This window comes from Hypanus sabinus, chromosome 5, assembly GCF_030144855.1.
Source record: "Hypanus sabinus isolate sHypSab1 chromosome 5, sHypSab1.hap1, whole genome shotgun sequence".
In the NCBI taxonomy this organism is placed as follows: domain Eukaryota; kingdom Metazoa; phylum Chordata; class Chondrichthyes; order Myliobatiformes; family Dasyatidae; genus Hypanus; species Hypanus sabinus.
The window spans coordinates 154,133,382-154,146,307 of record NC_082710.1 but is presented as its reverse complement, the minus strand read 5'-3'; the positions used below and the strand labels follow the sequence as shown (position 1 = coordinate 154,146,307).

The 12,926-nt window shown below is 46.7% G+C and overlaps 1 protein-coding gene across 1 annotated transcript in view; it reads right to left on the bottom strand.

Moving 5' to 3' along the window:
- LOC132394479 (complement C4-like) overlaps positions 1-12,926 on the bottom strand; it is a 133,340-nt gene that overhangs the window by 5,448 nt on the left and 114,966 nt on the right. Inside the window, exons 35-39 of the mRNA XM_059970687.1 lie at positions 11,897-11,971; positions 7,647-7,749; positions 3,184-3,273; positions 2,124-2,216; positions 638-724 (exon numbers count right to left, since the gene is read on the bottom strand). Of these exons, the coding sequence (XP_059826670.1) occupies positions 638-724; positions 2,124-2,216; positions 3,184-3,273; positions 7,647-7,749; positions 11,897-11,971 (448 nt within the window). The remainder of the gene's footprint in view (positions 1-637; positions 725-2,123; positions 2,217-3,183; positions 3,274-7,646; positions 7,750-11,896; positions 11,972-12,926) is intronic.

Below are 12,926 nucleotides of genomic sequence, written 5' to 3'. Positions count from 1 at the left end.
TAGATTACATAGCCAGTGTCTTTCTCCTAGGGTCAAAAAGTCAATATTGGAGGATGTGCATTTAAGGTGAGAGGGGGTAAGTTCAAAGGGCTTAAATGCAAAGGACAAAAGGCAAAGGAAAAGCACACAGATGGTGGCGGGACCCTTAGCAGTTTTGATGTACAGAGAGTGCTTGGGGTACAAGTCTATTGCTCCATGAAAGTGGCCACACAAGTAGATATTGTGGTGAAGAAGTTAGATGGCGTCCTTGCCTTCATTGGTCAAGGCAGTCAATTCAAGAGTCAGGAAGTTACGCTGCAGCGTTATAAAATTCTGGTTGTGCCTGGTCTGGAGTATTTTATTACACGGAGAATTGAAGGAGCCTGGAACACGCTGCCAGGGTTGGTGGCGGAAGCAGATGCAATAGAGGTGCCAGACATCGGCACATAAATGGAGGGATATGGACTCTTTTACATGCAGCTCAGTCATCAGGTAAATACAAGTACAGAAGGGGAATAGTGAAGTAGTGTTCATGTGCTGTTCAGGAAATTGATGGCAGAGGGGAGGAAGCTCTTCCTAAAACAGGTTCTGGACTTAACACTACTTTTGCTCATATCCCCCAGATTCACCTGCATTCACCTCTGCAAATAATACTCACCGTGGGTCTTGAAAACATCATTGATGGACATGATGTAACTGTCAAAGTACCCCAGCGAGGTCTGATTCACAAGCTGTGCCCTGTAGACTGAACGACAATTGGAAGGAAAGTGTGTCAGAAAAATGCAGCAAGGTGATAGCGTTTCACCCATCATTCTCAATCATGTGACACATTTTGACTTCTATTCTCTTCCTATGGAGAAACTATATGATCTAGTGTGGGACGGACTGACAGTCTGATGGGAAGGTGGAAATGCTGTTGTTATGAAGCTTCATATTCCTTGTATGGATGACAGTGAGGAGATTCCGTTTCTAACATGATATTCTGAGAGCATCCTGGTACAACTGTTTTTGGATCTTTAATTTTTCTTTTCCTGCTGAAGAACTGCCTGTGTAGTGGGAGGATTCAATTTTTCTGTGTCCATTATCGGAAGGATGTGGAGGCTTTGGTGCAGAAGTGGTTAACCGGATGAAGGCTGGATTAGCTGGCATGTGCTATAAGGAGTAGTTTGACAAACTTGCTCAGGTTCGACAAGGTTGTTTTTTCTGGAGTAGCAGAGGCCGAGTGGTTTTCTGATGGAAGCATTTAAAACTATGGGTGGAATAGACAGAGTAGGCAATCAGCATCTTTTTTCTCCCTGGGTCAAATGTCTAATATTAGAGGGGATGCACTTCAGGCGAGAGAGCACAGGAGGGGTGCGGGGCAGAGTGAAGTGGGTGCCTGGAATGGTGGTGGAGGTAGACACGGTAGAGGTGTTACCAGGCTCCGAAGGCAGGTACAAGCATGTGCAGAGAATGGAGGGACATGGACCACGTGCAGGCAGAAGGGATTAGTTCCATTAGTTTTGGCTTCCTGGGCCAGAGGGATGTATCCGTATTTGATTTTCGATGTTCTATTCAGTATCTGATAAGACGGCAGCATTATTGCCTGTGTAACTTGGGAGAACTGCGTGTTTAGGGGGAAGATTCCATTTCTAACTTGACAGTCTGATTATATTGTGTTCATATCTAGGTATCTGATCCACAGAAAACACCACGTGTAGCAGGATTCATTGCCCGATTGAACTGTCTGAAAGGCTGATAAAAGGAGAAAATACTGGAAACACACAACAGGTCAGGCAGCATCTGTGGAGAGAGTGAGAGAGACTTAACATTACAGGTTGATGACCTTTCATCAGAACGGGCGACTTCAATCCGAAACATTTACTGTTTCTCCTTCCACAGCTACTGCCTGACCTGCTGAATGTCCCCAGCATTTTCTGGCTTTATTTCAGAGCTCCAGCATCAAATGTTTTCACCCAGAGGGTGGTGGGTATGTGGAAGGAGCTGCCAGAGGAAGTGGTAGTGCTGTGCTCTCCACCCCCCCCACCCACACCCATTACATACCATTGACACTGACTGACTTGGCAGGTGTTCCCAGCATCTTCTCTTTCCCTGAAACCCTCTGAACGGAAGCAGAGAAGGACAGGAAAGATCTTCACACATACCATAATCCACAATTGGAGTGTAGCAGGCAAAGTTACTCCGCGGACTTTCCTTCCAGTCTACTTCCAAAATCCGTGTGATCTTAGGACAGGGACCTGGTGGAAGTGTATAAGAAACTCTCTTATTAAAATCTTTACACAAGATACTAATTAATTCTAGAAAGTTTTCAATGAATGTCAAAATTTGTAGTAAACTTAGAAAGTCCATGATAAACCGATAATTGTTAACATAGAAAAATAGAACAGTGAGATGCACAAGCAGAAAGACAAAGAGTACAAGGTACTGGTGTTGGAAATGGCATGGATATCAGAATTGGAATTGGGGTTGGTTTATTATTGTCAGCAACCAAGATACTTTGAAAAGTTATTGTTTGCATGCCCTGTGGTCATATCATTCTGTACGTAAGTGCAACAATGAGATGCAAAAGGATAACACAATGCAGAATATGCTGTACAGTTACGGAAGGTGCAAAGCATGTAGACAGACAAAGTTCAAGGGCCACGACATGGTAGACTGGGAGATTAAGAGCTCATCTTTTAATATATGAGACGTTTGTTTAAGAGTCCAATAAGGGCAGCACAACAGTGCAGCTGTTATCACAGCACTTTACAGTACCAGAGACCAGGGTTCAATTCCCACCACTGCCCGTGAGGAGTTTGTATGTTCTCCCCGTGACAGCCTGGGTTTCCTCTGGGTGCTCAGGACTCCCCCCGCAGTTCAAAGACGTTCCGGTTGGTAGTTTAATTGGTCATTGTAGACTGTCTCTTGATTAGGCTAGAGTTGAATCGGGGGTAGCTGGGAAGCCTGGCTTGAAGGTCCCATTCTGCGTGTTAGGTAGGTAGGTAGGGTGGGGGGTGGGCACATTGGGTAGGTGCATAGGTAGGGTAAGTTGAATGGATAAGTACAGTAATAGGTAGGTAGTTTGTAACAATAGTAAGCCAGTTCTGATACTGGCTGTATTCTGACTCAATGGGTCTGTTCAGAGACAGTACAAAATGTAACAATAAATTCAGTGACAAGTACAAAACTGAGGGAGAGGGGAACTTATTGGGCTGTCAGTACCTTCAGCACAGGTGCAAACCTGGCCATTACAGAGCTTCGTGACCAGAGGGTTTTCTTTTGGAGCATTGTAAGTTATCGTGCATTTCGTACCTGGAAGCAAACCAAAGCAGAATCAGATCATTGTCACTTAGTCAGCATATCCCAGCACAGGCTCAGAATCATTGAGTCTGCATCCACCATTAACACACAGATTAGTGTACTTCCGGCTTCAACGTTCAAAGTAAATTTATTATCGAAGTACATATATGTCACCATGTACAACCCTGAGATTCATTTTCTTGCAGGTATTCATAGTAGAACAAAGAAGTACTAGAGAACCAGTGAAAAATGACACACAGTCAGAGAACGACAAACATCCAAGGTCCATAAGAAGAGAAACTGTGCAAATACCAATAAAACAAATAATAAACAAATAATACTGAGAAGATGAGTTGTAGAGTCCTTGAAGTGAGTCCATGGATTGGGGAATCAGTAATGATAAGGAATACCTGTACTATTAGTACAATATTTTGACAAAAGAAATGAAATACTAATATGCGACAGCATAAAGGTATATGCTAGCGGGTTGTAGCTGACATGAACCTGAGCTTAAGGGGTTCTAACTTGCTTTCAAGAGTTTGCTAGTGAGTCCACGCTGGTTCCAGAGCCTGTAACTGTTCCTGAACCTGGTGGTGTGTGACCTAAGGCTCCCAATCGTCCTTCCTGATGGCAGCAGCAAGAAGAGAGCATAGCCTAGATGGTGGGGGTCCTTAATGATAGATGCTGCTTTCTTGTGGCAGCACTCCTTGTAGATGTGCTCAGTGCTGGGGATGGTTTTTCCTGTGATGGACTGGGCTGTATCTACCACTTTCTCAGGCTTTTCTGTTCTTGTCACATACAGTGGACACAGTAATAAGAAACACTATAGGACAGCAACAGGTACAACATTGTAGGTTGGTGTGTTCTCAAGCTGATGGTGATTTTACTGCAAATCTGAAGCAGTACAAAAAAGAAATGCTGATGTGACAATAGAGAAGTAGCAGAGAGAGGTAGAGTTAGGAGTTGGAGAACGTGGCAGCCCCACAAGGTGGGGATGTGAAATGTGCGGCTGGGTTCAGGAGAGGGTAAGAGCTGTTCTTGAGTCTGGTTTCCTGGGCCCTCAGACTCCTGTATCTTTTCCTAGAAAAGGGAAAGGCCAGCATGCAGCCATACTTGACGATAATGTTAGCCCTTCTGAAGCAACGCACCATGGAAATGGACTGGATGAGTAATGGAGTCAGAGTAGTACAGCACCGGAATAGGCCCACTATGCCCATCTACCCTGATGCCCACATTATCCTTCTATGCCTCATCTATGTTAGCGCTTTTTGAAATAACTCTGGAATAGAGCAACTGTATCTATTTTCACCAGCTCCTCTGGTATCATGCTCCAGGTATCAACCACATTCTGTGTAAAATACTTATGAAGGCAAGCTTGTCATATATGTTGACTCTTTCAGAGAACAATGGCCATAGATTCCTCAGTTTCAATGTTCTTATTGCACTACCGATTTGTGTATATGTCCTACCCTACTCTGATCCCTTTAGCAGCACAGCACAAGCTAGGAGGTGAAGGGTGAAGCCAGGCAAGGAGGGGGAAGGTAGGTGACTGGGGAGAGAGTTGAAGTGAGAAGCTGGGAGGTGATAGATGGAAAGGGTAAAGGGCTGAAGAATAAGGAATCTGATATGAGAGGAGAATGGACCATGGGAGAAAGGGAAGGAGGATGAGCACCAGAGGAAAATTATAGGCAAGTAACCGATAAGGGGTAAGAGGGAAGCCAGAATATGAAATGGAAAAAGAGAGAAGGGGGAATTGGGAGGAATTACCGGAAGTTAATGAAATTAATGTCCATGCCTTCAGGTTGGAAGCAAGGGAGATAAGGCTGAGTACAGGGCTACAGTGGGAAACTTTGTCACATGGTGCGAGCAGAATCATCTGCAGCTTAATGTGAAAAAGACTAAGGAGCTGGTGGTGGACCTGAGGAGGGCTAAGGCACCGGTGACCCCTGTTTCCATCCAAGGGGCATTATGGATATGGTGGAGGATTACAAATACCTGAGGATATGAATTGACAATAAACTGGACTGGTCAAAGAACACAGAGGCAGTCTACAAGAAGGGTCAGAGCCGTCTCTATTTCCTGAGGAGACCGAGGTTCTTTAACATCTGCCGGATGATGCTGAGGATGTTCTGTGCATCTGTGGTGGCCGGTGCTATCATGTTTGCTGTTGTGTGCTGGGGCAGCAGGCTGAGGGTAGCAGACAGCAACAGGATCAACAAGCTCATTCCTAAGGCCAGTGATGTAGTGGGGTGGAACTGGACCCTCTGACGGTGGTGTCTGAAAAGAGGATGCTGTCCAAGTTGCATGCCATCTTGGACAATGACTTCCATCCACTCCATGATGTACTGGTTAGGCAGAGGAGTACATTCAGCCAGAGACTCATTCCACCGAGATGTAACACTGAGCGTCATAGGAAGTCATTCCTGCCTGTGGCCATCAAACTTTACAACTCCTCCTCAGAGTGTCAGATACACTGAGCCAATAGGCTGGTCCTGGACTTATTTCCACTTAGCATGATTAACTTATTATTATTTAATTATTTATGGTTTTATATTGCTATATTTCTTCACTATTCTTGGTTGGTGCAGCTGTAACGAAACCCAATTTCCCCTGGGATCAATAAAGTATTTCTGACTGTCTGTCTGTTCTTCCAATCTGAGAGTGGCCTCATCTTGGCAGTAGAGGAGGCCATGGACCAACATGTCGGAATGGGAATGGGAATTGGAGTTAATAAAATGGTTTGCCATCAGGAGATTCCGCTTGTTGCAGACAGAGCATTCCGACAATCTATGTCGATCTTACTAATGTAGAGGAGCCTGCACTGGGAGAACGAGGTACAGCAGATGACCCCTATAGACTCTCAGTAGAAGTGTTGACTGGAAGGAATGTTTGGGGCACTGAATGGAGGTGATGGACGAGGTGAATGGGCAGCTGTAACACTTGTTCTGCTTGCAGAGATAACTGCCAAGAGGGAGATCAGTGCAGAGGGACAAATGGACGAGAATCATAGAGAGTGTGACCCCTGCTGAAAGCAGAGGCCGGGGGCGAGGTAAAGGTGTGTTTGGACCTATTTTACGTAGCAGAAGTTGTGGAGAATGATGTGCTAGATGTGAAGGCTCAGGAGGTGATAAGTAAGGACAAGATGAACTCCTCCCTTTCATGAATAGGAAAGGTTTAGAGAGACATGGACCAAACACAAGTAAATGGGAACTTTGGTTGGCATGGATCAGTTGGAAACCATTGTGTTTTTAATCATTCTTTTTATAAGATTTATACTTTTTAAAAACCTCATGTTTTTTTTATAGTGTGTAGAGGTTCATCCCCATTCAGTGGCAGATTGCAATACAGCAGCTAAACTGACGGTTTATTACCTTCCTCGTACTTCATTGGCTAAGTATTTGCACATTGAATGATGTAGCGTATTAAGTGGTTTATTCCTATCTAAGGAATTTTCCTTATCTATAAATGTGATGGCTTTTTCAGAGGTGCCATCTTTGCTTCTTTATTCTTTTGTCTTCACATTTTGTCATTCATTCACTCCTTAGCATAGTTTCTCAGCTCTTTATTTAGTCTGTTTACTATTTGCATGTTTGTTTGAACTCTAAAATAAACTGCGTCTGCTCGTCATTCCTGACTCCCAGAGGAACGCGAAGGATCAGAAAATAAACAAGAGAGCCAACAGACTGAAGAACCCATTTCCATGCTGTGACAGCATTTCAATCAGAAGGAGACCCTTCTTTCACACACCCTCACCTTAGCTCATTGTACTTTGTGTTGACTCGTGTAAAAGCAGGAAAGTCAGCTTATGTATGGTAAGAAAGATACCACAAACAAGGCTTAGTGGTGACATGTTTAAGGGGATGACCGCACCCCAACCCATGACTCAGAGTTGCCCAACTATCCCCCTTCCCCCAAGGCAGGTCTGGCCGTCGGTACCATTGGAAGCCTGACTATATACTGTGGCAGCTGATGACACAGAGGCAGGCCTTCCTGAATCAAAGGATACTCATCATCTGTGATCCAGTCGCTATGTCGCAGCCCCAGGGACCTGGGTTCAATTCTGTCCTCCAGCGCTGTCTGTGTGGAGTTTGCACGTTCTCTTTGTGACAACATGGGTTTCCTTTAGGAGCTCTGGTTTCCTCCTGCATATCAGCAATGTATGGGTTGGTGGGTTAACTGCCCCTTGTGTGTCAGTGAAGGGAAAAATAATTCAGTTGATGGGAATGTTAGCTAAGCTGCAGAGATGCAGGGAGATAAGGAGAGAAGGTATGAAGCTGGGGGGTGGGTGTTCCTCTGTTCAGATCCAGTATCCACTGAACTGTATTGCAGGAAGTAAATCCCTACAAAGTGTACTGACCAGACTCTTTAAAAAAGCTCCAACTTACTTGGGTCATAAAAGTCGTATAGCGTGGCATGCGCAGGCTGCATCAAGCCCAGAGGTACGATCTGCTTGGCTGGAAAGATGATACACGTTTCGCTTTCTTGGATCTGGAGAACAGAAGCAGATTCACAGCAATGAGACAGGTGAAAGCACGACTCGGGCAATCAAAGTTGGATTTCCCATGGGGAGAGCGCATCTGTAAATTCAATCCTGGACTTCTGCATTGGTCTATTATTCTCATGTACATTCGTCTTGCATCCTGTGGCACAGAGTACAAAGGTAGGGAATACCGTCGGTGGGGCAGGTCATCAATCAGTTTGTCACTGTCACGTACTGAGGTACACTGGAAACCTGACATAGCGAATACTCTCTCAGTGAGGAAAGTGGAAGGTTGGTTTATTATTGTCACGTACTGATATCAGACCACTACATCGACATTGAGGCAGTACAAGGGAAATCAGTAACAGAATAGGGAGTTAAGTACTACAGTTAGACAGAAAGTGCTATGCAGGCAGACAATATAATTCAAGGGCCATAACAGGGTTGGTTGTGAGGTCAAGGGTCCATCTTATTGTACTAGGGAACAGTTCAATAGTCTAATAACAGCAGAGCAGAAGCTGTCCTTGAGCCTGGTGGGACATGCTTTTAGACTTCCGTAGCTTCTACCTGATGGGAGTGGGGCGACATGAGAACTTCCACACTGGGTAGGGTCTCTGATGACATGTGCCATCTACTTTACCGAGGTGATGGGAAGTGCGAGGCAACTGGACTCCAGCCTTGAACTCCAGGCCGGGTCTTCACATGCTGTGATTGTGACTCCTGTCTCCCCATCCCCCACCACCACTCTGCAATCTCCACTCTCTCAGATCCCATCGTCAGCTCCTGGGCCCTCAGAGGCTCCATCTTCCTCTCACCCCAACCCTTCCTTCTCCACTGACACTACCAGCCTCCCTCTCCCTCCGATCCCATCTCTCATCCGTGCCGGGTCTTTACCATCCCCTCCGACCTTCAACTCTCTGAGGCAGAGCGCTCTGTCCTCAGTAAGGGCCTCACCTTTGTCCCCCTTCGCCCACACCTCAGCGAGTTCCGCGTACGCCATGACTCTGAACTCTTCTCACACCCGCTCCGTCTCCGAGCTTACTTCTTTGACAAGGACTCTCCTACACCCACCGATGACCCCTTCTCCCATCATCAACCCTCCTCCTCTTCATGGACACCCCGCTCTGGTCTTCTGCCTGCTCTGGATCTCTTTATTGCTAATTGCCAATGGGACATCAACTGTCTCGATTTCTCTGCACCCTGTTCCAATTCCAACCTCACTCCTTCCGAACGCTCTGCTCTCCGCTCCCTCTGCACCAATCCCAACCTCGCTATAAAACCTGCTGATAAGTGGGGAGCTGTTGTTGTCTGGCGTACTGACCTCTACCTGGCCGAGGCACAGCGACAACTCTCTGATACCTCCTCTTATTTAACCCTTGATCATGACTACACTAAGGAGCGCCAGGCCATTGTCTCCAATACCATCACCAACCTTATCAGCTCTGGGGATCTCCCATCCACTGCCACCAACCTCATAGTTCCCACACCCCGCACTTCCCGTTTCTACCTCCTACCGAAGATCCACAAACCTGCCTGTTCAGGTAGACCTATTGTCTCAGCTTGCTCCTGCCCCACTGAACTCATTTCTGCATACCTTGACACTGTCTTATCCCCCCTTGTTCCATCTCTTCCCACCCATGTTCGTGACACTTCTCATGCTTTGAATTTTTTCAATTATTTTAAGTTCCCTGGCCCGCACCGCCTTATTTTCACCATGGATGCCCAGTCCCTATACACCTCCATCCCCCATCGAGATGGTCTCGAAGCTCTTCGCTTCTTTTTGGATTCCAGACCTAACCAATTCCCCTCTACCACCACTCTCCTCTGTCGAGCGGAATTAGTTCTTACTCTCAATTTCTCCTTTGGCTCCTCCCACTTCCTCCAAACCAAGGGTGTAGCCACGGGCACCCGTATGGATCCCAGTTACGCCTGCCTTTTTGTTGGCTTTGTGGAACAGTCCATGTTCCAAGTCTTTATGGGTATCCATCCCCCTCTTTTCCTTTGCTACATCGACAACTGCATTGGCACTGCCTCCTGCATGCATGCTGAGCTCGTTGACTTCATTAACTTTGCCTGCAACTTTCACCCTGCCCTCAAATTTACCTGGTCCATTTCCGACACCTCCCTCCCCTTTCTTGATCTTTCTGTCTCCATCTCTGGAGATGGCTTATCTACAGATATCTACTTTAAGCCTACGGACTCTCACAGCTACCTGGACTATTCCTCTTCCCACCCTGTCTCTTGAAAAAATGCTATCCCCTTCTCACAATTCCTCCATCTCCGCCGCATCTCCTCTCAGGATGAGGCTTTTCATTCCAGGACAAAGGAGATGTCTTTCTTTTTTAAACAAAGGGGCTTCCCTTCTTCCACCATCAATTCTGCTCTCAAACGCATCTCTCCCATTTCCCGCACATCTGCCCTCACCCCATCTGTCCGCCACCCCACTCAGGATAGGGTTCCTTTTGTCCTCACTTACCACCCCACCAGCCTCCAGGTCCAACGTATAATTCTCCATAACTTCCGCCACCTCCAACGGGATCCCACTACCAAGCACAGCTTTCCCTCCCACCCTCTTTCTGCTTTCCACAGGGTTCGCTCCCTACATGACTCCCTTGTCCACTCGTCCCCCCCCCCCCATCCCTTCCCACTGATCTCCCTCCTGGCACTTATCCTTGTAAACAGAACAAGTGCTACACCTGCCCTTACACTTCCTCCCTCACCACCATTCAGGGCCCCAGACAGTCTTTCCAGGTGAGGCGACACTTCACCTGTGAGTCGGCTGGTGTGGTATACTGCATTCGGTGCTCCCGGTGTGGCCTTGGTGAGACCCGACACCGACTGGGAGACCGTTTCGCTGAACACCTACGCTTGGACTGCCAGAGAAAGCAGAATCTCCCAGTGGCCACACATTTTAATTCCACGTCCCATTCCCATTCTGATATGTCTATCCATGGCCTCCTCTACTGTCAAAACGAATCCAAACTCAGGTTGGAGGAACAACACCTTACATACCAGCTGAGTAGCCTCCAACCTGATGGCATGAACATTGACTTCTCTAACTTCCGTTAATGCCCCTCCTCCCCTTCTTACTCCATCCCTGACATATTTAGTTTTTGCCTGTTCTCCATCTCCCTCTGGTGCTTCCCCCTCCCCCCACCTTTCTTTCTGCCAAGGCCTCCCGTCCCATGATCCTTCCCCTTCTCCAGCTCGCTATCACTTTCACCAATCACCTTTCCAGCTCTTAGCTTCACCCCAACCCCTCCGGACTTTTCCTATAATTTCGTATTTCCCACTCCCCCCACTACTTTCAAATCTCTTACTATCTTTCCTTTCAGTTAGTCCTGACTAAGGGTCTCGGCCCGAAACGTCGACAGCGCTTCTCCCTATAGATGCTGCCTGGCCAGCTGTGTTCCACCAGCATTTTGTGTGTGTTGTTGTTTGAATTTCCAGCATCTGCAGATTTCCTCATGTTTGCAGCTTGTTTGTGATCACTGGCATGGGACAATGGACAGGTGGAGAGAATTCCTTAGTGGAAAGGCTGTGTAGAGAGATGGTAGGGGATAGAGAGATGGACGCCATCGGCTCTGCACAAAACCATAAGCGGAGTCTTGGTTTTGCATAAAGAGAACCAGTTTCTGTTGGTAGGTGGGGACACAGATTGGAAGCAATTGAGTTCGTTCAAGGCCTGGAGAGTGCACCTGGGTCAATACCAAAGGTCAAAGCTCGAAGGTGAATTTTAAGTCCAGATGTTGAGGTCCAATGGGTAAAGCCCGAGGTTCACATCAAATGGGGAAATCAGAGGCCAGAGGTCTGCGAGTCCAATAGAGGCTGGATGCCTGTCCTGGAGGTGGAAGACTGTGAGCAGGTGGATGGGAAAAAGAAAAACAGCCCATCACTATTCCTGCTCTCTCCTCCTCCACTTGCCTATCATCCCCATCTCACCTGGATCCACCTATCACCTGCAGCTCTTGTTCAACGCCTTCCCCTCACCACTTTATCCCCATCTACTCTTGTCAGTCCCGTTGCATCTCCTGACCTGCTCAGTTGCTCCAACGTTTTGTGTTTCTCTCCAGATTCCAAAATCTGCTGTCGCCCATGTCTCTACTTATTGCAAAATGAATACCAATAGATTTAATATAAAATTAAAATAAATACCGATTCCAAGTACAGCAACAGTTTTCCTTTCTTGTACTCGTAGCTACTAATGTACTGCTCCACTCCATTTTTCAGCTGAAAAGATAATCAAAGCATTTTCTTCAGGGAAATTACTTCAGATATCACATGGATGATCCCCCATGTCCTTCCATTCCATCTCATTCTGAATATTATCTTGTCACGAACATCCATTCCCCCTTCCCTCCTATGCACTGTGCACAAGGAGCAAGGGCTTAAGAACATGATATCCAGAAGGCAGAATGCCTACCATCATGATTAGGTTGCATGGGCCACACGGTTCAAATTCTGACTGGGGAACTCAAGATTATAAACGTCAAAATTTATTCATTTATTGACATACAGAGAAGGCCCTCTGGCCCTTCGAGTCGTGCCAGCCCGATTTAATCCTAGCCTAATCACAGGACAATTTACAATGACCAACCTACCAACTGGTAAGTCTTTGGACTGTAGCAGGAAACACAAGCACCCAGAGGAAACCCACGCAGGCACAGAGAGAACGCACAAACTCCTTACAAGCAGTAGTGGAAATTGAACGTGGGTTGTTGGTAATGTAAAGCATTGTGCTAACCACTACATTACCGAATGGAATGACAATTTCATTCAACAGGGTAACAAGCCCTTCGGCCCACTGAGTCTATGTTGACCACCAGCCACCCATTTACACCAATCCCACTTACTCTCTCTACATTCCCACCAATTCCAGATTCCACCCTTCATCCACACGCTCAAAGAAATTTACAGCCACCTGACCTTCCAGAAGATGGGAGGAAAGGGAGCAGACAAGAGAAACCCATGCAGTCACAGGGAGAATGTGCAGTCTCCACACAGACAGTGGCAGAGGCTGGAATTGACACCAGCTCCCCGCAGTGTGAAGCAGCACATCTAGCAGCACATGATGGCGAGGTCAATAGTCCATCTCACCATACTGTGGGGAATTCAGGGGTCCTAGAACAGAAGGCTAGAAGCTGTCCTTGAGCCTGGTAGTATGTTCTATCAAGGCTTTTGTATC